Below are 24,720 nucleotides of genomic sequence, written 5' to 3'. Positions count from 1 at the left end.
GCCACTTTTCTGCTAGATAAGAATGGAACCAGGCGAACTCAGTCCCACCCATCTGGTAGACGGAGGAGAGGCATTGGCGGAGGATGGTATGGTCAGCGTGTCAAAGGCTGCAGAGAGATTGAGAAGGATGAGGAGGGATAGTTTACCACAGTCACCGTCACTTAGGATTCCATTTGTGACTTTGGTGAGGGTTCTTTCAGTACTGTGGCAGGGGTGGAAACCTGATTGGATTCAAGCATGGAGATGCAGGAAAGATGGGCACGGAATTGGGAGAGACTGGGGCGAGGGCTTCCCTCCAATGGGAGACTGAGGCGAGGGCTTCCCTCCTACTGGGAGAGACTGATTAGTTGAAGGATTAGAGTGGAAATGAGGAAAAAAATTTTCCCCCCAGAGGGTGGTGGGGGTCTGGAGCTCTTTGTCTGAGAGGGTGGTAGAGGCAGAAACCCTCAACTCATTTTTAAAAATACCTGGATGTGCACCTGAAAAGCCGTGACCTACAGGGCTACGGACCAAATGCGGGAAAGAGGGATTAGGCTGGGAGGCTCATTTCTCAGCCGGCGCGGACACAATGGGCTGAATGGCCTCCTTCTGTGATTTTCTTTGATTGCGGCGAGTGAGTGCCTCCTACTGGGAGAGATTGGGGTGGGGGCTTCCATCTACTGGGAGTTACAACGAGTCTACAGCACAGAAACAGGCCATTCGGCACAACTGTTCTATTCCTTTCTCCTTCGTGCTTATCTAGCTTCCCCTTAAATGCATCTATGCTATTTGCCTCAACTGCTCCTTGTGGTAGCAAGTTCCACATTCTCACCACTCTCTGGGTAAAGAAGTTTCTCCTGAATCCCCTATTGGATTTATTGGTGACTATTTTATGTTTAGAACTTCTAGTTCTGATCTTCCCCAGAAGTGGAAACATCTTCTCTACATCTACCCTATCAAACCCTTTCATTATCTTAAAGACCTCTATCAGGTCACCCCTCAACCTTCCCTTTTCTAGAGGAAAGAGCCCCAGCCTGTTCAGCCTTTCCGGATGAGTATATCCTCTCAGTTTTGGTATCATCCTTGTGAATCGTTTTTGCTCCTTCTCCAGTGCCTCTGTATCCTTTTTATAATGTGGAGACCAGAAGTGTTCACAATACTTGTGGTGATTCCAAGGTTCTATACAAGTTTAACATAACTTCTCTGCTTTTCAATTCTATCCCTCTAGAAATGAACCTCACTTCCTGGTTTGCTTTTTTATGGCCTTATGAAACCTGTGTCGCTACTTTTAGTGATTTGTGAATATATGCCCCCAGATCCCTTTGCTCCTCTACCCCATTTAGACTCTTATTTTCTGAGGAGTATGTTGTCTCCTTATTCTTCCTACCAAAATGCACCACCTCACACTTATCGTAGAATCATACAGCACAGAAGGAGGCCATTTGGCCCACCGTGCCAGTGCCGGCTCTTTGAAAGAGCTATCCAATTAGTCCCATTCACCTGCTCTTTCCCCATAGCTCTGCAAATTTTTCCCCTTCAAGCATTTATCCAATTCTCTATTCAAAGTTATTATTGAATCTGCTTCCACCACCCTTTCAGGCAGTGCATTCCAGATCATAAGAACTCAACGTGTAAACATTTTTTTCCCCATGTCGCCTCTTGTTCTTTTGCCAATTACCTTACATCTGTGTCCTCTGGTTACTGACCCTTCTGCTACTGGAAATTAATTTGCTAATTACATGCCCATGCTGCAAGCTTATTAATGTTTTCTTGTATTTTGTCGCATTCTTCCTTTGTATTAACTGCACCACCCAATTTGGTGTTGTCTTCAAATTTTGAACTTGTACTTCTGATTCCTGAGTGCAAATCATTAATGTAAATTGTGAACAGTGGGCCCAGCACTGATCCCTGTGGGAGTGACTGGGGCACGAGAGCTTCCTTCCTACTGGGAGAGGCTGGGGCACGAGGATTTCATTCCTACTGGGAGAGACTGGGGCACGAGAGCTTCCCTCCTACTGGGAGAGACTGGGGCACGAGGATTTCCCTCCTACTGGGAAAGACTGGGGCATGAGGATTTCCCTCCTACTGGGACACGAGGGCTTCCTCCTGCTGGGAGAGATTGGGGCACGAGAGCTTCCCTCCTACTGGGAGAGACTGTGGCATGAAGCTTTCCCTCCTACTGGGAGAGACTAGGACACGAGGCCTTCTGCTGGGAGAGATTAGGGCACGAGGATTTCCCTCCTACTTGGAGAGACTGGAGCACTAGGATTTCCCTCCTACATTTTGTCTCTTAAATATTCCATTCAACAGGTCATGACAATGAAAGGAGGTTAAGAGTCATAGAATCATAGAAGTTTACAACATGGAAACAGGCCCTTCGGCCCAACATGTCCATGTCGCCCAGTTTATACCACTAAGCTAGTCCCAATTGCCTGCACTTGGCCCATATCCCTCTATACCCATCTTACCCATGTAACTGTCCAAATGCTTTTTAAAAGACAAAATTGTACCCGCCTCTACTACTGCCTCTGGCAGCTCGTTCCAGACACTCACCACCCTTTGAGTGAAAAAATTGCCCCTCTGGACCCTTTTGTATCTCTCCCCTCTCACCTTAAATCTATGCCCCCTCGTTATAGACTCCCCTACCTTTGGGAAAAGATTTTGACTATCTACCTTATCTATGCCCCTCATTATTTTATAGACTTCTATAAGATCACCCCTAAACCTCCTACTCTCCAGGGAAAAAAGTCCCAGTCTATCCAACCTCTCCCTATAAGTCAAACCATCAAGTCCTGGCAGCATCCTAGTAAATCTTTTCTGCACTCTTTCTAGTTTAATACTATCCTTTCTAATATTTCTTCTTTGGCCTTTTGCTGTTCGTAAAAATTCTTGGTTTATATGTTGAATAAAAATAGAACTGGGAGGATGGAAGAAAGGAAATTGTGTTAATTGGTATGATGGTGGATGTGATGTGATTTTCCCCTTCCCATTTTTGGGGAAGGTGCTGGTTTTTGTTCAAACCTATCAATGAATTCATATGGTGTGAGTCTTATGTGGAAAAATAATTCAGCTGTTGGATCAGGAGCACATCTCTCTCTTCCCCTCTCCCCACCTCCCCCCCCCCCCCCCCCAACAAATGCAAAGCACAAATGGAGTACACGTCTGATACTACTTGTATTGAATTATTGTTGTGTATCTCACCAGTCCTAAGCCAGTGGTGTGATATCGACTGTTTTAGCAATAGTATAAAAGGACACAGCAAGGCCATTTAACAGGTGAGCAAATGAGTTATGCTGCCATTTGGCAATTTAATACTTTCCCATCATCACTAAACTTTCAATGACAGACCATTTACCATCAGCTGAGGGACTGTTTGAATTGGAGAGCGAGGTTAAAGTAACATTTCTATCGGTGGACCAAGTGATCCCGAACTATACTCTGTGTGACAATATCTTACTGTGTTCCCAATATCCATCCCGAGTAGAAATATTTTCCTTTTTAAAAAAAAATTATCACGATCAAAACTTCAGATTTAAAAATCTTCAAACAGATGACCGAGGAGAAAGCCAAGAAGAGCTGGATGTCTGTTGATGCCAAGACTCTGCGGAAGGAGGATGTGAGGAGGGAGATGGTTTACTGCTTAAATGATGACAATGAGACTGAAGTTACAAAGGAGGAGACTATACAAGGTACTGGCTGTCCTGTCCATACCGCCATTTGATGCTCATTTGTTCACATCCTTATCCAGGCTTGTTTATCCCTTTTCTGAACTGCACATAATCTGCAGCCTAGAAGACACTGGTAACTTGTTCCTGGGCATCCACCAGTTTTGTTTTGAGATGAGAGGACCCTGCAAGGCAAGGGGAGTGAGAGTGGATTGGGGTAAGGAGTTTGTGTGAGAGAGGACTCATGGGGCTGAGAGATGTGGGAGATTGCAATGCAGGTACATGTTAGCCTTGTCTCAGTAGCAGCACTCTCGCCCCTGAGTCAGAAGATCTTGGTTTCAAGTCCCATTCCAGAGACTTAGGGCCTGATGTTAGCAGGGCTGCGGGTTCTCGGCGGGAGGGCTATCAGTCAGCTCCCCGCACGATCGTAGCATAATTGGAGCCACTTACCTGCTCCTCCGGGTTCCCCACTGCTGATCTGCGCGTCGGGCGGGCTGCGCATGCGCAGTAAGATTTGTCAGCTGGAGGAGCTCTATTTAAAGGGGCAGTCCTCCACTGACAGATGGCTGCAACAAACAGAAAAAATCACAGCATGGAGCAGCCCAGGGGGAAGGCTGCTCCCAGTTTAATGATGCCTCACTCCAGGTATCAATACACTGGGTGAGGGGGAGGACAGGGATCTTCCCCCTGGCGGGCAGGAGGAAGCGGCCTGCCTCTGCCACCAGGAAGGCCTGGCTCGAGGTGGCAGAGGAGGTCAGCAGCACCACCAACATATCGCCCACCTGCATACAGTGCAGGAGGCGCTCCAATGACCTCAGTAGGTCAGCCAAAGTGAGTACACTTACTCTTTCCCCTACACTCCGTCTGCCACATCACCGCCCCCACCCCACATCTCCTTCTGCACTGCCAACACTACTCTGTCACATCAACCCTCATACCCACTCAAACCTCATCCTCATCTTACCTGCACCTACCCACCTCGCCAGTACTCATCCCGCCACTACCACTCAACCCAATCCTCATACAATCTCATGGCTCTATCTCATACTCACCCTCTCGTGCATCTCTTTCACGGCCAGCCTCACTCAACCTGCCACTACCTGTGCTGCAGCCACAGGGCATGCATCACATATGTGCAGTAGGCAGCGTAAGGCAAACGTGTCGTGAGCATGAAGGGGATGCACAAGGGTGTTTGAGGGTTTGTCATGGTTGTTACTTATATTGAATTTCTGACCAACGCACATTACATATTATATTGGCACCACTACTGCCATGTCTTCGCGAATCTTGTCTGGTCTGTGCAATAATGCCCTTTCCTGAGAATCACTATGAAGACCCACAACTGATGCCACCCATTGTGTCACTGCAGAGTGGGTGCAGGTGTATTTGCAGGGCACTTTTGTGCAGACGGCTGAGAGACGTCGGTGATGTCCCCGGTTGCACCCTGGAAAGATGCGGAGGAGAGGTTGTTGAGGGCAGTGGTGACTTTGACAGCGACAGGTAAGAAGATGGTGCTCGGGCCAGCCAGGAGCAGCTTGGCATGAAGGAGGCTGCAGATGTCCACGGCTACATGTCGGGTGACTCTGAGCCTCCGTGTGCACTGCTGCTCAGAGAGGTCCAGGAAGCTGAGCCTCGGTCTGTGGACCCTGTGGCGAGGGTAGTGCCCTCTGCGACGCATCTCTCTCTGCGGTAGCCCTCCCTCCTGCTGTACAGGTGGACGTGTGACAGCACTCTGTTGTGGAGCTCCACGTGTCAGAGGTGGACGGCGTGGATGGCGAGGCTGGTGATGCTGTTCGCCCTCCGAGGAGGTCATGACTGCAGCTACGGCGGCCCCCATCCGGAAGATGTACATCTGAGGGGGTCCGCAAGGTAGGTACATGTCTCTGGACCCCGGGGTAAGTGTGCAAGTTGGTGACTTTGATTGTCAGGAGGGTGGTGGTGGAGGCCAAACTTTTTGTCCCAAGTGACAGAGTGGCCTCCTGCAATGGGTGAGGGTCTCTTTCCCCCCGCCCCCCCCACCACCGCCCCCCCCCCCCCCGACACCTGTCAAATGGACCTTTGCAGCTGCCACAGGCTGACAGCTGCAACAGGTCCATTTGAACTGGGAGTGCTCCCCCCAGTGTGGGAAACAGTCCCAGTTTGCTCTAAAATCCCACCCCTCCTCACATAATCCCTTAATCAGGTCAGTTAATGACCTGAACAAGCCAAATAAATAGCTTCAAGTGGTATCCCGCTGGCTTTAATTGCCTGCGGGATTCCCACCAGCGGGGGCTGCGCGCGCACGCCAGTGCATCAGCGGGGAACCCGGAAGTGCGCAGGTTCGAGGCGGGCTCTGGTCCCGCTCCGGGATTTCCCGATTTTCGGGGCCCCCCCACCCCGCCAGGAACGCACCCGATAGCTGGTGCTAAAATGCTGCCCTTAAGCACATAACCCTGGCTGATACTTCAGTGCAGTACTGAGTGATGTAATGTCTGCCTGCTCAGGTGGATGTAAAAGATCCCATGGTGCTATTCAACGAAGAGCAGTGGAGTTCTCCCTGGTGTTGTGAGGAGAACATTTATATTGGAATATTTATCCCCAAACCATAGAATCATAGAAGTTTACAACATGGAAACAGGCCCTTTGCCCCACCATGTCCATGTCGCCCAGTTTATACCACTAAGCTAGTCCCAATTGCCTGCACTTGGCCCATATCCCTCTATACCCATCTTACCCATGTAACTGTCCAAATGCTTTTTAAAAGACAAAATTGTACCCGCCTCCACTACTGCCTCTGGCAGCTCGTTCCAGACACTCGCCACCCTTTGAGTGAAAAAATTGCCCCTCTGGACCCTTTTGTATCTCTCCCCTCTCACCTTAAATCTATGCCCCCTCGTTATAGACTCCCCTGCCTTTGGGAAAAGATTTTGACTATCTACCTTATCTATGCCCCTCATTATTTTATAGACTTGTATAAGATCACCCCTCAACCTCCTACTCTCCAGGGAAAAAAGTCTCAGTCTATCCAACCTCTCCCCATAAGTCAAACCATCAAGTCCCGGTAGCATCCTAGTAAATCTTTTCTGCACTCTTTCTAGTTTAATAATATCCTTTCTACAGAACTGTACACAGTATTCCAAGTGTGGCCTTACTAATGTCTTGTACAACTTCAACAAGACATCCCAACTCCTGTATTCAATGTTCTGACCAATGAAACCAAGCATGCTGAATGCCTTCTTCACCACCCTATCCACCTGTGACTCCACTTTCAAGGAGCTATGAACCTGTACTCCTAGATCTCTTTGTTCTATAACTCTCCCCAACGCCCTACCATAAACAGAGTAGGTCCTGGCCCGATTCGATCTACCAAAATGCATCACCTCACATTTATCTAAATTAAACTCCATTTGCCATTCATCGGCCCACTGGCCCAATTTATCAAGATCCCGTTGCAATCCTAGATAATCTTCTTCACTGTCCACAATGCCACCAATCTTGGTGTCATCTGCAAACTTACTAACCATGCCTCCTAAATTCTCATCCAAATCATTAATATAAATAACAAATAACAGCGGACCCAGCACCGATCCCTGAGGCACACCGTTGGTCACAGGCCTCCAGTTTGAAAATCAACCCTCGACAACCACCCTCTGTCTTCTGTCGTCAAGCCAATTTTGTATCCAATTGGCTACCTCACCTTGGATCCCATGAGATTTAACCTTATTAACAACCTACCATGCGGTACCTTGTCATAGGCTTTGCTGAAGTCCATGTAGACCACGTCTACTGCACAGCCCTCATCTATCTTCTTGGTTACCCCTTCAAAAAACTCAATCAAATTCCTGAGAAATGATTTTCCTCTCACAAAACCATGCTGACTGTTCCTAATCAGTCCCTGCCTCTCCAAATGCCTGTAGATCCTGTCTCTCAGAATACCCTCTAACAACTTACCCACTACAGATGTCAGGCTCACCGGTCTGTAGTTCCCAGGCTTTCCCCTGCTGCCCTTCTTCAACAAAGGCACAACATTTGCTACCCTCCAATCTTCAGGCACCTCACCTGTAGCTGTCGATGATTCAAATATCTCTGCTGGAGACTCGCAATTTCCTCCCTAACCTCCCATAACGTCCTGGGATACATTTCATCAGGTCCCGGAGATTTATCTACCTTGATGCGCGTTAAGACTTCCAGCACCTCCCTCTCTGTAATATGTACACTCCTCAAGACATCACTATTTATTTCCCCAAGTTCCCTAACATCCATGCCTTTCTCAACCGTAAATACCGATGTGAAATATTCATTCAGGATCTCACCCATCTCTTGTGGTTCCGCACATAGATGACCTTGTTGATCCTTAAGAGGCCCTACTCTCTCCCTAGTTACTCTTTTGCCCTTTATGTATTTGTAGAAGCTCTTTGGATTCCCCTTTGCCTTATCTGCCAAAGCAATCTCATGTCCCCTTTTTGCCCTCCTGATTTCTCTCTTAACTCTACTCTGGCAATCTCTATACTCTTCAAGGGATCCACTTGATCCCAGCTGTCTATGCATGTCATATGCCTCCTTCTTCTTTTTGACTAGGGCCTCAATCTCCCGAGTCATCCAAGGTTCCCTACTTCTACCAGCCTTGCGCTTCGCTTTATAAGGAATGTGCTTACCCTGAACCCTGGTTAACACACTTTTGAAAGCCTCCCACTTACCAGACGTCCCTTTGCCTGCCAACAGACTCTCCCAATCAACTCCTGAAAGTTCCTGTCTAATACCATCAAAATTGGCCTTTCCCCAATTTAGAATTTTAACTTTTGGGCCAGACCTATCATTCTCCATAGCTATCTTAAAACTAATGGAATTATGATCACTGGTCCCAAAGTGATCCCTCACTAACACTCCTGTCACCTGCCCTTCCTTATTTCCCAAGAGGAGGTCAAGTTTTGCCCCCTCTCTAGTCGGGCCATCCACATACTGAATGAGAAATTCCTCCTGAATACACTCAACAAATTTCTCTCCATCCAAGCCCCTAATGCTATGGCTGTCCCAGTCAATGTTGGGAAAGTTAAAGTCCCCTACTATTACCACCCTATTTTTCTTGCAGCTGTCTGTAATCTCCTTACATATTTGCTCCTCAATTTCCCGTTGACTATTTGGGGGTCTGTAGTACAATCCGATCAAAGTGATCTCTCCCTTCTTATTTTTCAGTTCTACCCATATAGACTGAGTGGGCGACCCCTTGGATATATCCCCTCTCACTACTGCCGTGATGTTCTCCCTAATCAAGAACGCAACTCCCCCTCCTCTCTTACCTCCTGCTCTATCTTTCCTATAGCATCTGTACCCTGGAACATTGAGCTGCCAGTCCTGCCCCTCCCTTAGCCATGTTTCAGTAATAGCTATAACATCCCAGTCCCATGTACCCATCCATGCCCCGAGTTCATCTACCTTGCCCATCAGATTTCTTGCATTGAAATAAATGCAGTTTAATCTAGACTTCCCTTGGTCTTTGCCCTGCTTTCTCAGACCATCTGTCCGGTCATGTTTTGTACACTCTCCCTTCCTGCCTTTTGTTTCTGTCACCACTTTACTTCCCACTGACTTCCTGCATCGGTTCCCATCCCCCTGCCACTTTAGTTTAAACCCTCCCCAACAGCACTAGCAAACACTCCCCCTAGGACATTGGTTCCAGTCCTGCCCAGATGCAGACCGTCCAATTTGTACTGGTCCCACCTCCCCCAGAACCGGTTCCAATGGCCCAGGAATTTGAATCCCTCCCTCTTGCACCATCTCTCAAGCCACGTATTCATCCTAGCTATCCTGTCATTCCTACTCTGACTTGCCCGTGGCACTGGTAGCAATCCTGAGATTACTACCTTTTGAGGTCCTACTTTTTAGTTTAACTCCTAACTCCCTAAATTCAGCTTGTAGGATCTCATCCCGTTTTTTACCTATATCGTTGGTACCTATATGCACCACGACAACTGGCTGTTCACCCTCCCCCTCCAGAATGTCCTGCAGCCGCTCCGAGACATCCTTGACCCTTGCACCAGGGAGGCAACATACCATCCTGGAGTCTCGGTTGCGTCCGCAGAAACGCCTGTCTATTCCCCTTACAATCGAGCCGCCTATCACTATAGCTCCACCACTCTTTTTCCTGCCCTCCTGTGCAGCAGAGCCAGCCACAGTGCCATGAACCTGGCCACTGTCACCTTCCCCTGGTGAGCCATCTCCCCCAACAGTATCCAAAACGGTATACCTGTTTTGGAGGGAGATGACCGCAGGGGACCCCTGCACTGCCTTCCTACTCTTCCTCTGTCTGTTGGTCACTCATTCACTATCTCCCTCAGTAATTTTTATCTGTGGTGTGACCAACTCACTGAACGTGCTTTCCACAACTTCCTCAGCATCGCGGATGCTCCAAAGTGAGTCCATCCGCAGCTCCAGAGCCGTCAAGCGGTCAAACAGTAGCTGCAGCTGGACACACTTCCCGCAGGTGAAGGAACCAGGGACACAGGAAGGAGCCCTGAATTCCCACATCCTACAAGAGGAACATGACACGGGTCTGAGATCTCCTGCCATGACCTAACCCTTAAGTTAGCTTAACAACAACTACAATGTCAAGAGAAAAAAAGGAAAGTAAAAGAAAAACTACTTACCAGTCACCAGCCAATCACTTACCTGTTGGCTGTGACTTCGTGCCTCCAGCAGCTGCAGCTGAAATAAACTAAAGACTTAAATAAAAGACGGTAAAAGAAACCCTCACTAGCTAGCAGCCAGTCAGCTCCTCCCCTTGTGCTGACGTCACTTTTGATTGTCTTACCTCGCTCCTTGAAGCCCTGAACTCTTTATCGCTGATCCGACACACGGCCCCCGACTCCGAACAGGTCCGCTCCTTACCTCAGGCGCTCCGATTGAGGCCTACTCCCCGGGCCTCGCTCTTTATTTAGTCCGGCGCTCCGACGCACTGCCCCCAACATCACTTAAAGTAGATTATGTGGTCATTATCTCATTGCTGTTTGTGGGACCTTGCTGTGTGCAAATTAGCTGCCACATTTCCCTAATTACAATGGTGACTACACTTCAGAAGTATTTAATTGGCTGTAAAGTGCTTTGGGATGTCCTGAGGTAGTGTAAAGTGCCACATCAATGTATGTTCTTTCTTTATCTGTTGCAGAGTAGCCTGGGGACAAGAGATGTCAGGGAAACAGCCTGGGTGAAAGGGCTGTGGGGGAAACAGCCTGGGGGAAAGGGCTGTGGGGGAAACAGCCTGGGTGAAAGGGCTGTGGGGGAAACAGCCTGGGGGAAAGGGCTGTGGGGGAAACAGCCTGGGGGAAAGGGCTGTGGGGGAAAGGGCTGTGGGGGAAAGGGCTGTGGGGGAAACAGCCTGGGGGAAAGGGCTGTGGGGGAAACAGCCTGGGGGAAAGGGCTGTGGGGGAAACAGCCTGGGGGAAAGGGCTGTGGGGGAAACAGCCTGGGGGAAAGGGCTGTGGGGGCACGACAAGTGAAGCAGAGCTGCTCAGGCATATTTGTTTCATCATAATGCCGACCATTGTGGTCATGAACCAATGCTAGTTTTTCGTGTTTGTTGTAGGTGGGGTATTTACCCACAAGAAAATCAATAAGTGAACATCTCCTTCAGCCGCTCATGTGCTATATAGAAAACAAGGCAACACATAGAATACAACATATGATTAAGAAGTTTGCAGATGATACAAAAATTGACCGTGTGGTTGATGGTGAGGAAGAAAGCTGTAGACTGCAGGAGGCAGTCAGGTCAAGTGGGCTGAAAAGTGGCAAATGGAATTCAATCTGGACAAGTGTGAGGTAATGCATTTGGGGAGGGCAAACAAGGCAAGGGAATACACAATAAATGGGAGGATACTGAGAGGTGCAGAGGAAGTGAGGGACCTTGGAGTGCATGTCCACAGATCCCTGAAGGTAGCAAGACAGGTAGATAAGGTGGTTAAAAAGGCATATGTAATACTTTCCTTTATTAGCCAAGGCATAGTATATAAGAGCAGGGAGGTTATGCTAGAACTGTATAAAATACTAGTTAGGCCACAGCTTGAGTACTGTGTACAGCTCTGGTCACCACATTACAGGAAAGATGTGATTGCACTAGAGAGGGTACAGAGGAGAGTTATGAGCATGTTGCCAGGATTGGAGAATTTTACCTATGAGGAGAGATTTGATAGGCTGGGGTTGTTTTCTTTGGAACAGAGGAGGCTGAGGGGAGATTTAATTGAGATACGTCTTCTACAGGCATATAAATAATAAACATGATTATCAGATCCTGGGGAATAATCGGCTTTCAGTCCCATTAATTCCTCCAGAACTCTTTTTTTACAAATACTAATTTCCTTTAATTCCTTCTTCTCACCAGTCCCTTGGCTCCCGAGCATTTCTGGGAAGTTATTTGTGTCCTCTTCTGTGAAGACAGAACCAAAGTATTTATTTAATTGCTCTGCCATTTCCTTGTTCCCCATTATAAATTCTCCCATTTCTGAATGTAAGGGACCTACATTTGTCTTCACTAATCTTTTTCTTTTTACATACTTGTAAAAGCTTTTACAGTCCACTTTTATGTTCCTTGCAAGTTTACTCTCATGCTCTATTTTTCCCCTCTTAAACAATCTCTTGGTCCTTTTTTTGCTGAATTCTAAACTGCTCCCAATTCTCAGGCTTGCTACTTTTTCTGGCAACTTTATATGGCTCCTCTTTGGATCTAATACTATCATTAATTTCTTTTGTTAGCCAAGGTTGGGCCGCATTTCCTTTTGTGTTTTTGCGCCAGAAAGGAATGTATAATTGTTGCAATTCATGCGTTCGTTCCTTAAATGTCAGCCATTGCCTATCCACCATCATGCCTTTTAATGGAGCTTCCCAATCTATCAAAGCCAGCTCATTCCTCATACCTTGTTTAGATTTAAGACCCTAGTTTCAGATTGGACTACTTCACATTCCATCTTAATGAAGAATTCTATCTTTCTTTATTTGTTCATGGGATGTGGGCGTCGCTGGCAAGGCCAGCATTTATTGCCCATCCTTAATTGCCCTTGAGAAGGTGGTGGTGAGCCGTCTTCTTGAACGGCTGCAGTCCGTGTGGTGAAGGTTCTCCCACAGTGCTTTTAGGAAGGGAGTTCCAAGATTTTGACCCAGTGACAATGAAGGAACGGCGATATATTTCCAAGTTGGGATGGTATGTGACTTGGAGGGGGACGTGCAGGTGGTGTTGTTCCCATGTGCCTGCTGCCCTTGTCCTTCCAGGTGGTAGAGGTCGGGATTTGGGAGGTGCTGTCAAAGTACCCTTGGCGAGTTGCTGCAGTGCATCCTGTGGATATTACTTACTGCAGCCACTGTGCATCGGTGGTGGAGGGAGTGAATGTTTAGGGTGGTGGATGGGGTGCCAATCAAGCGGGCTGCTTTGTCCTGGATGGTGTCGAGCTTCTTGAGTGTTGTTGGAGCTGCACTAATCCAGGCAAGTGGAGAGTATTCCATCACACTCCTGACTTGTGCCTTGTAGATGGTGGAAAGGCTTTCGGGAGTCGGAGGTGAGTCACTCTTCCCTAAAGGACCTCACACAACAAGATTATTAGTTAACCCCTTCTCATTGCGCAATGAAATTCGATAGACTCTGGAACAGTCCCTACAAATTGGAGGGTGGCAAATGTAACCCCTTATTTAAAAAAGGAGGGAGAGAAAAAACCAGGAATTACAGACCAGTTGGCTGAATTCCCCATTGGGAATGCTAGTCTATTATAAAAGATGTGATAATAGAACACTTGGAGGGCATTAACGGAATTGGACAAAGTCAGCATGGGTTTATGAAAGGGAAATCATGCTTAACAAATCTACTGGAGTGTTTTGAGGATGTAACTAGTAGAATCGATAGGGAAAAACAGTGGATCTGGTGGATTTGGATTTTCAGAAGGCTTTTGATCGGGTCCCACACAAGAGGTTAGTGTGCAAAATTAAAGCACATGGGATTGGGGGGAACATACTGGCATGGATTGAGAATTGGTTGACAGACAGGAAACAGAGTAGGAATGAACGGGTCTTTTTCCGGGTGGCAGGCAGTGACGAGTACCGCAGGGATCAGTGCTTGGGCCCCAGCTAGTCACAATATATATCAATGATTTGGGTGAGGGAACGGAATGTAACATTTCCAAGCTTGCAGATGACACAAAGCTGGGGTGGAATGTGAGCTGTAAGGAGGATGCAAAGAGGCTCCAATGTGAAGTGAGTGGGCAAGAACATGGCAGATGCAGTATAACGTGGATAAATGTGAGGTTATCCACTTTGTAAAAACAGAAAGGCAGATTATTATCTGAATGGTGATAGATTGGGAAAAGGGGAGGTGCAACAAGACCTGGGTGCCCTTGTACACCAGTCGCTGAAAGCGAGCATTCAGGTGCAGCAAGCAGTTAGGAAGGCGAATGGTATGTTGGCCTTCATTGCAAGAGGATTTGAGTACAGGAGCAGGGATGTCTTACTGCAGTTATACAGGGCCTTGGTGAGACCACATCTGGAGCATTGTGTGCAGTTTTGGTCTCCTTATCTGAGGAAGGATGTCCTTGCCACGGAGGGAGTGCAATGAAGGTTTCCCAGCCTTCGGAGCTGGAGCTGCGGGTGGACTCACTGTGGAGCATCCGCGATGCAGAGAAACTCGTGGATAGCACGTTTAGCGAGTTGGTCACACCGCAGGTAAAGGGTATACAGGCAGGAAGTGAATGGGTGACCACCAGGAAGAGTAAGAGATGCAGGCAGGTAGTGCAGGGGTCCCCTGTGGCCATCCCCCTCTCAAACAGATATGCCACTTTGGATGCTGTTGGGGGGGATGACTTATCAGGGGAAGGCAGCAGCAGCCAACTTCCTGGCACCACGGGTAGCTCTGCTGCACAGGCTGGGAGGAAAAAGAGTGGCAGAGCTATAGTGATAGGGGACTCAATTGTAAGGGGAATAGACAGGCGTTTCTGCGGCCGCAACCGAGACTCCAGGATGGTGTGTTGCCTCCCTGGTGCAAGGATCAAGGATGTCTCGGAGCGGCTACAGAACATTTTGGAGGGGGAGGGCGAACAACCAGCTGTCGTGGTGCACATAGGCACCAACGATATAGGTAAAAAAGGGGATGAGGTCCTAAAAGCAGAATATAGGGAGTTAGGAGGTAAATTAAAAAATAGGACCTCAAAGGTAGTAATCTCAGGATTGCTGCCAGTGCCACGTGCTAGTCAGAGTAGAAATAGGAGGATATTTCAAATGAATACGTGGCTAGAGGAATGGTGCAAGGGGGAGGGATTCAAATTCCTGGGACACTGGAAACGGTTCTGGGGGAGGTGGGACCAGTACAAACCGGATGGTCTGCACCTGGGCAGGGCCGGGACCGCTGTCCTAGGAGGAGTGTTTGCTAGTGCTGTTGGGGAGGGTTTAAACGAAAGTGGCAGGGGGTTGGGAACCTGAGCAAGGAGAGAGAGGAAAGCGTAACAGGAAGGGACAGAAGGTATGGAGTAATAGGTAAAGTGTTAAAAAAGGAAAAAGCAGGAACTAAGCGTCACAAAACAGATTTGAAAGTTCTTTATCTGAATGCACGTAGCATTCGTAATAAAATGGACGAGTTAACGGCACAAATAACTACGTATGGGTATGATCTTGTGGCCATTACAGAAACATGGCTGCAGGGTGACAACGACTGGGAATTAAATATGCCAGGGTATTTAACAATCAGGAAGGACAGGCAGGAAGGAAGGGGAGGTGGGGTGGCTATGTTAATAAAGGAAGGAATCACTGTAATACAGAGAAATGATATTGGGACAAAGCATCAAGATAATGAAACAGTTTGGGTGGACTTAAGGAATAATAAGGGAAAAAAAACATTAGTGGGCGTAGTATATAGGCCTCCTAATAGTTGCAACTCTGCTGGAAGAAGTATTAATCAGGAGATAGTCGGGGCATGTAATAAGGGAACAGCCATAATTATGGGGGATTTTAATTATCATATTAACTGGACAAATCAAATTGGGCAGAGCAGCCTTGAGGACGAGTTCATTGAGTGCATCAGGGATGGATTTCTTGAGCAGTATGTAACTGATCCTACAAGGGGGCAGGCAACCTTGGACCTGGTCCTGTGTAATGAGTCAGGATTAATTAATAATGTCCTAGTTAAGGATCCCCTTGGAACGAGCGACCACAACATGGTTGAATTCCATATCCAATTAGAGGGTGAGAAGGTTGATTCTCAAACAAGCGTACTGAGCTTGAATAAAGGAGACTATGATGGTATGAGAGCGGAATTGATTAAAGTGGACTGGGAAAATAGATTAAAGGGTAAGACGGTACATGAGCAGTGGTGTTCATTTAGGGAGTTATTTTACAACTTTCAAAATAAATATATTCCACTGAGGAAAAAAGGGTGTAAAAGAAATGACAGCCACCCGTGGCTAAGTAAAGAAATCAAGGATAGTATCCGACTAAAAACAAGGACATATAAGGTAGCCAAACTTAGTGGGAGGATAGAAGATTGGGAATTCTTCAAAAGACAACAAAAAGTAACTAAAGGATTGATTAAGAAAGGGAAGTTAGATTATGAAAAGAAATTAGCAAAAAATATAAAAACTGATAGCAAGAGTTTCTATAGTTATATAAAAAGAAAAAGGGTGGCTAAGGCAAACATAGGTCCCTTAGAGGATGAGACCGGGAAATTAATGGTGGGAAACATGGAGATGGCAAAAATGCTAAACAAATATTTTGTTTCAGTCTTTACAGTAGAGGACACTAAGAATATCCCAACACTGGACAAACAGGGGACTCTCGGGGGGGAGGAGCTAAATACGATTAAAATCACTCAGGAGATGGTACTCAGTAAAATAATGGGACTCAAGGTGGATAAATCCCCTGGACCTGATGGCTTCCATCCTAGGGTCTTGAGGGAAGTGGCAGTAGGGATTGTGGATGCTTTGGTGATAGTTTTCCAAAATTCCCTGGACTCAGGAGAGGTCCCGGCAGATTGGAAAACTGCTAATGTAACACCGTTATTTAAAAAGGGTAGTAGGCAGAAGGCTGGAAATTATAGGCCAGTTAGCTTAACATCTGTGGTGGGTAAAATTTTGGAGTCTATTATTAAGGAGACAGTAACGGAACATTTAGATAAGCATAATTTAATAGGACAAAGTCAGCATGGCTTTATGAAGGGGAAGTCATGTCTGACAAATTTGCTTGAGTTCTTCGAGGATATAACGTATAGGGTGGATAAAGGGGAACCAGTGGACATAGTGTATTTAGACTTCCAGAAGGCATTCGACAAGGTGCCACATAAAAGATTATTACTTAAGATAAAAAATCACGGGATTGGGGGTAATATTCTGGCATGGGTGGAGGATTGGTTATCGAACAGGAAGCAGAGAGTTGGGATAAATGGTTCATTTTCGGACTGGCAACCAGTAACCAGTGGTGTTCCACAGGGGTCGGTGCTGGGTCCCCAACTCTTTACAATCTATATTAATGATTTGGAGGAGGGGACCGAGTGCAACATATCAAAATTTGCAGATGATACAAAGATGGGAGGGAAAGTAGAGAGTGAGGAGGACATAAAAAACCTGCAAGGGGATATAGACAGGCTGGGTGAGTGGGCGGAGATTTGGCAGATGCAATATAATATTGGAAAATGTGAGGTTATGCACTTTGGCAGGAAAAATCAGAGAGCAAGTTATTTTCTTAATGGCGAGAGACTGGAAAGTACTGCAGTACAAAGGGATCTGGGGGTCCTAGTGCAAGAAAATCAAAAAGTTGGTATGCAGGTGCAGCAGGTGATCAAGAAAGCCAACGGAATGTTGGCTTTTATTGCTAGGGGGATAGAATATAAAAACAAGGAGGTATTGCTGCAGTTATATAAGGTATTGGTGAGACCGCACCGGAATACTGCATATAGTTTTGGTCTCCATACTTAAGAAAAGACATACTTGCTCTCGAGGCAGTACAAAGAAGGTTCACTCGGTTAATCCCGGGGATGAGGGGGCGGACATATGAGGAGAGGTTGAGCAGATTGGGACTCTACTCATTGGAGTTCAGAAGAATGAGAGGCGATCTTATTGAAACATATAAGATTGTGAAGGGTCTTGATCGGGTGGATGCAGTAAGGATGTTCCCAAAGATGGGTGAAACTAGAACTAGGGGGCATAATCTTAGAATAAGGGGCTGCTCTTTCAAAACTGAGATGAGGAGAAACTTCTTCAGTCAGAGGGTGGTAGGTCTGTGGAATTTGCTGCCCCAGGAAGCTGTGGAAGCTACATCATTAGATAAATTTAAAACAGAAATAGACAGTTTCCTAGAAGTAAAGGGAATTAGGGGTTATGGGGAGCGGGCAGGAAATTGGACATGAAGCTGAGTTCGGATCGGTCAATGCCCTGTGGGTGGCGGAGAGGGCCCAGGGGCTATGTGGCCGGGTCCTGCTCCGACTTCTTGTGTTCTTTAGATTTGTGGTTGGGATCAGATCAGCCATGATCTTATTGAATGGCGGAGCAGGCTCGAGGGGCCGATTGGCCTACTCCTGCTCCAATTTCTTATGTTCTTATGTTCTTATGATTCCTGGGATGGCAGGACTGACGTATGAGGGGAGATTGGGTCAATTAGGCCTATATTCATTCGAGTTTAGAAGAATGAGAGGTGATCTCATCGAAACATGTAAAATTCTAACAGGATTAGACAGACTAGATGCAGGGAAGATGTTCTCGATGGCTGGGGTGTCCAGAACCAGGGGTCACAGTCTCCGGATACGGGGTATGCCATTTAGAACCGAGATGAGGAGAAATTTCTTCACTCAGAGGGTGGTGAACCTGTGGAATTCTCTGCCACAGAAGGCAGTGGAGGCCAAGTCATTAGATATATTGAAGAAGGAGATCGATCTGTTTCTTAATGCTAAAGGGATCAAGGGATATGGGGAAAAAGCGGGAACAGGGTACTGAGTTAGATGATCAGCCATGATTATTTTGAATGGCAGAGCAGGCCCGAAGGGCCGAATGGCCTGCTCTTGCTCCTATTTTCTATGTTCCTATGTTTCTGTGTTCCCTGGTTGTCTCCTCAACGTACTGGTCTAAAAAACCATCTCGTGCACCCTCCAGGAATTCGTCATCCACAGTATTATTGCTAATTTGGTTTGGCCAGTCAATATGTAGATTAAAGTCACCCATGATTACTGTAGCACCCTTGTTACATGCATCTCTAATTTCCAGTTTGATTCTATCCCCTACATTACTACCACTGTTTGGAGGCCAATCGCCAACTCCCACCAATGTTTTCTGCCCCTTGGTGCTTCTTAACGCCACCTAGACTTATTCTACATCTTGATTTTCTGAGCCAATATCCTTTCTGACTATTCTGATTTCATCCTTTACTAACAATGCCACCCCATCTCCTTTTCCTTTTTGCCTGTCACAGGAACATAGGAACAGGAGTAGGCCATTCAGCCCCTCGTGCCTGCTCCGCCATTTGATAAGATCATGGCTGATCTGTGATCTAACTCCATTTCCCGCCTTTGGCCCATATCCCTTAATATCTTTGATTGCCAAAAAGCTATCGATCTCAGATTTAAATTTAGCAATTGAGCTAGTATCAATTGCCTTCCTAAGTATCGAATAACCTTGGATATTCAGCTCCCAGCCTTGGTCACCCTGCAGCCATGTCTCCGTAATTGCTATTATTTCATATCCGTTTACATCTATTTGCTCTGTTCATTCATCTACCTTATTGTAGATTGTATAAATGCATAGATTAGACAAGCGTGTAAGAAAGGCATAGTGGTCTCAATGGGGGACTTTAACCTTCACATAGATTGGGGAAAGCAGACTAGCAATTGTCAGAAAGGCAGTGAATTTCTTGAGTGTGTCCGGGATAGTTTTCGACAGCAGTCTGTCCTAGAGGCAACAAGGGGACAAGCCATTCTAGATTTAGTAATGAGTAATGAACCAGAATTAGTTAACGGCTTAACTGTACGCGAACATCTATCGAATAGCGATCATAACATGATGGAGTTCAATGTAGTGTTGAAAGGGAAAAAAGTGAATCAGCTGCTAAGATTCTAGACTTGGGCAAGGCCGACTTCAATGGGATGAGACAGAGACTGTCCACAGTAAACTGGGCAAATCTGTTAATGGGTAAAACGACTGATAATCAGTGGGAAATGTTTAAAGAAACATTTAACGAGATACAGAATCGGTTTATACCCCTGAGGGACAAGAACTCTACTTGCCAAAAAAAACAGCCATGGACAACTAAAGAGGTAAGGGACAGTATAAGACATAAGGAAAGGGCATACAAAAAGGCAAAAAAATGGCACAGATCCTGGCGAATGGGAAAGATACAAAGATCAACAAAGGGTCACAAAACAGATAGTAAGAGCTACAAAAAGAGGGTATGAAAAGAAACTTGCAAGGGATATCAAAACCAATACGAAGAACTTTTATAGTTACATTTGGAAAAAGAGGGTGGTCAGGAGCAGTGTTGGCCCCTTAAAAACTGAAAGTGGTGAAAAAGTCATTGACAATGGGGAAATGGCGGACATGTTGAACGATTACTTTGCGTCAGTATTTACAGTAGGAAAAGAGGATAGCATGCCGGAAATCCCAAGAGAACTAATATTGAATCGGGGACAGGGACTTAATAAAATTAACATAAGTAAAGCAACAGTGATGAAGAAAATAATAGCACTAAAGAGTGACAAATCCCCAGGACCAGATGGTTTCGATTTCAGGGTGAGCACATTGCAGATGCCCTAACTTTAATCTTTCAAAGTTCTCTAGATTCAGGAACTGTCCCTCTAGATTGGAAAATTGCACATGTCACTCCTCTTTTTAAGAAAGGACGGAGAAACCAGGGAATTATAGACCAGTTAGCCTAACATCTGTTGTGGGGAAAATGCTGGAGTCTATAATTAAGGATAGGGTGACTGAACACCTCGAGAATTTTCAGTTAATCAGGGAGAGCCAGCATGGATTTGTGAAAGGTAGGTCGTGCTTGACAAACCTGATTGAATTTTTTGAAGAGGTGACTAAAGTAGTGGACAGGGGAATGTCAATGGATGTTCTTTATATGGACTTCCAGAAGGCATTTGATGAAGTCCCACATAAGAGACTGTTAGCTAAGATAGAAGCCCATGGAATCGAGAGAAAAGTATGGACTTGGTTTGGAAATTGGATGAGCGAAAGGTGACAGAGAGTGGGGATAATGGGTAGGTAGTCACATTGACTAGTGAAGTCCCGCAGGGATCTGTCTTGGGGCCTCAATTATTCACAATATTTATTAACGACTTAGATGAAGGCATAGAAAGTCTCATATCTCAGTTTGCCGATGACACAAAGATTGGTGGCATTGTAAGCAGTGTAGATGAAAACATAAAATTACAAAGCGATATTGATAGATTAGGTGAATGGGCAAAACTGTGGGAAATGGAATTCAATGTAGACAAATGTGAGGTCATCCACTTTGGATCAAGAAAGGATAGAACAAGGTTCTTTATAAATGGTAAAAAGTTAAAAACAGTGGATGCCCAAAGAGACCGAGGGGTTCTGGTACATAGATCATTGAAGTGTCATAAACAGGTGCAGAAAATAATCAATAAGGCAAATGGAATGCTGGCCTTTATATCTAGAGGACTAGAGTACAAGGGGGCAGAAGTTATGCTGCAGCTATACAAAACCCTGGTTAGACCGCACCTGGAGTACTGTGAGCAGTTCTGGGCACCGCACCTTCGGAAGGACATATTGGCCTTGGAGGGAGTGCAGCGTAGGTTTACTGGAATGATACCCGGACTTCAAGGGTTAAGCTGTGAGGAGAGGATACACAAATTGGGGTTGTATTTTCTGGAGTTTCGAAGGTTATGGGGTGATCTGATCGAAGTTTGAGGGTACGGTAGCATAGTGGTTATGTTACTGGACGAGTAATCCACAGGCCTGGACGAATACTCCGGAGTCATGAGTTCAAATCCCGCCACGGCAGCTGGGGAATTTCAATTCAATTAATTAAATTCAATTAATTAAATAAAATCTGGAATTAAAATACTCGTATCAGTAATGGTGGCCATGAAACTACCAGATTGTCGTAAAAACCCATCTGGTTCATTAATGTCCTTTAGGGAAGGAAACCTGCCGTCCTTACCTGGTCTGGCCTATATGTGACTCCAGACCCACAGCAATGTGGTTGGTTCTTAATTGCCCTCTGAAATGGCCCAGTAAGCCACTCAGTTGTAAAATCTCGATTTAAAAAAAAGTCATAAGAAGAATAAAACCGGACGGACCACCCGGCATCGGACCACCAGGCACCGGACACGATAAAGGCAAACCAAGCCCAGTCGACCCTGCAAAGTCCTCCTCACTAGCATCTGGGGACTTGTGCCAAAATTGGGAGAGCTGTCCCACAGACTAGTCAAGCATCAGCCTGATATAGCCATACTCACAGAATTATACCTTTCAGCCAACGTCCCACACTGTTCCATCACCATCCCTGGGTATGTCCTGTCCCACCGGCAGAACAGACCGACCAGAGGTGGCGACAGTGATACACAGTCAGGAGGGAGTGGACTTGAGAGTCCTCAACATTGACTCTGGACCCCATGAAATCTCATGGCATCAGATCAAACATGGGCAAGAAAACCTGCTGATTACCACCTACCGTCCTCCCTCAGCTGATGAATCACTCTTCCTCCATGTTGAGCACCACTTGGAGGAAGCTCTGAGGGTAGCAAGGGCACAGAATGTACTCTGGGTGGGGGATTTCAATGTCCATCGGTAGCACCACTATTAACCGAGCTGGCCGAGTCCTGAAGGACAGAGCTGCAAGACTGGGCCTGCGGCAGGTGGTGAGCGAACCAACACGAGGGAAAAACTTACTTGACCTCGTCCTCACCAATCTACCTGTCGCAAATGCATCTGTCCATGACAGATTGGTAGGAGTGACCACCGCACAGTCTTCGTGGAAACGAGGTCCCGTGTTCGCATTGAGGACACCATCCAACATGTTGTGTGGCACTACCACTGTGCTAAATGGGATAGATTCAGAACAGATCTAGCAGCCCAAAACTGGGCATCCATGAGGCGCTGTGGGCCATCAGCAGCAGCAGCAGAATTGTATTCCAGCACAATCTGTAACCTCATGGCCCGGCATATTCCTCACTCTACCATTACCAATAAGCCAGGGGATCAACCCTGGTTCAATGAGGAGTGTAGAAGAGCATGCCAGGAGCAGCATCAGGCATACCTAAAAATGAGGTGCCAACCTGGTGAAGCTACAATTCAGGATTACATTCATGCTAACCAGCGGAAGCAACATGCTATAGACAGAGCTAAGCGATTCCACAACCAACGGATCAGATCAAAGCTCTGCAGTCCTGCCACATCCAGTCGTGAATGGTGGTGGACAATTAAACAACGAACAGGAGGAGGAGGCTCTGCAAACATCCCCATCTTCAATGATGGCGGAGTCCAGCACGTGAGTGCAAAAGACAAGGCTGAAGCGTTTGCAACCATCTTCAGCCAAAAGTGCCGCGTGGATGATCCATCTTGGCCTCTCCCCGATATCCCCACTATCACAGAAGCCAGTCTTCAGCCAATTCGATTCACTCCACGTGATATCAAGAAACGGCTGAGTGCACTGGATACAGCAAAGGCTATGGGCCCCGACAACATCCCAGCTGTCGTGCTGAAGGCTTGTGCTCCAGAACTAGCTGCGCCTCTAGCCAAGCTGTTCCAATACAGCTACAACACCGGCATCTACCCGACAATGTGGAATATTGCCCAGGTATGTCCTGTCCACAAAAAGCAGGACAAATCTAATCTGGCCAATTACCGCCCCATCAGCCTACTCTCAATCATCAGCAAAGTGATGGAAGGTGCCATCGACAGTGCTATCAAGCGGCACTTGCTCACCAAAACCTGCTCACCGATGCTCAGTTTGGGTTCCGCCAGGACCACTCTGCTCCAGACCTCATTACAGCCTTGGTCCAAACATGGACAAAAGAGCTGAATTCCAGAGGTGAGTGAGAGTGACTGTCCTTGACATCAAGGCAGCATTTGACCGAGTGCGGCACCAAGGAGCCCTAGTAAAATTGAAGTCAATGAGAATCAAGGGGAAAAGTCTCCAGTGGCTGGAGTCATACCTAGCACAAAGGAAGATGGTAGTGGTTGTTGGGGGCCAATCATCTCAGCCCCAGGGCATTGCTGCAGGAGTTCCTCAGGGCAGTGTCCTGGGCCCAACCATCTTCAGCTGCTTCATCAATGACCTTCCCTCCATCGTAAGGTCAGAAATGGGGATGTTCGCTGATTGCAGAGTGTTCAGTTCCATTCGCAACCTCTCAGATAACGAAGCAGTCCGTGCCCGCATGCAGCAATACCTGGACAACATCCAGGCTTGGGCTGATAAGTGGCAAGTAACATTCGTGCCAGATAAGTGCCAGGCAATGACCATCTCCAACAAGAGAGAGTCCAACCACCTCCCCTTGACATTCAATGGCATTACCATCGCTGAATCCCCCACCATCAACATCCTAGGGGGTCACCATTGACCAGAAACTTAACTGGACCAGCCATATAAATACTGTGGCTACAAGAGCAGGTCAGAGGCTGGGTATCCTGCAGCGAGTGACTCACCTCCTGACTCCCCAAAGTCTTCCCACCATCTACGAGGCACACGTCAGGAGTGTGATGGAATGCTCTCCACTTGCCTGGAGTAGTACAGCTCCAACAACACTCAAGAAGCTCGACACCATCCAGGATAAAGCAGCCAGCTTGATTGGTACCCCATCCACCATCCTAAACGTTCACTCCCTTCACCACCGGCGCACCGTGGCTGCAGTGTGTACCATCTACAGGATGCACTACAGCAACTCGCCAAGGCTACTTCGACAGCACCTCCCAAACCTACGACCTCTACCACCTAGAAGGACAAAGGCAGCAGGCACATGGGAACAACAGCACCTGCATGTTCCCCTCCAAGTCACACACCACCCCGACTTGGAAATATATTGCAGTTCTTTCATCGTCGCTGGGTCAAAATCCTGGAACTCCTTTCCTCACAGCACTGTGGGAGAACCTTCACCACACGGACTGTAGCGGTTCAAGAAGGTGGCTTA

At 46.9% G+C, this 24,720-nt stretch overlaps 1 protein-coding gene across 3 annotated transcripts in view; it reads left to right on the top strand.

Annotated features, from left to right (window-relative positions):
• xrcc5 (X-ray repair complementing defective repair in Chinese hamster cells 5) overlaps nucleotides 1-24,720 on the top strand; it is a 487,392-nt gene that overhangs the window by 96,840 nt on the left and 365,832 nt on the right. For all 3 annotated transcript variants that reach the window (XM_067986924.1, XM_067986923.1, XM_067986925.1), the window contains exon 8: nucleotides 3,530-3,668. In XM_067986924.1, coding sequence (XP_067843025.1) covers nucleotides 3,530-3,668 — 139 coding nt within the window. The remainder of the gene's footprint in view (nucleotides 1-3,529; nucleotides 3,669-24,720) is intronic.

Source organism: Heptranchias perlo, chromosome 7, assembly GCF_035084215.1.
Source record: "Heptranchias perlo isolate sHepPer1 chromosome 7, sHepPer1.hap1, whole genome shotgun sequence".
Lineage (NCBI taxonomy): Eukaryota > Metazoa > Chordata > Chondrichthyes > Hexanchiformes > Hexanchidae > Heptranchias > Heptranchias perlo.
Note: the sequence above shows the minus strand (reverse complement) of the source record. Positions and strands in the feature narration are given on the sequence as shown.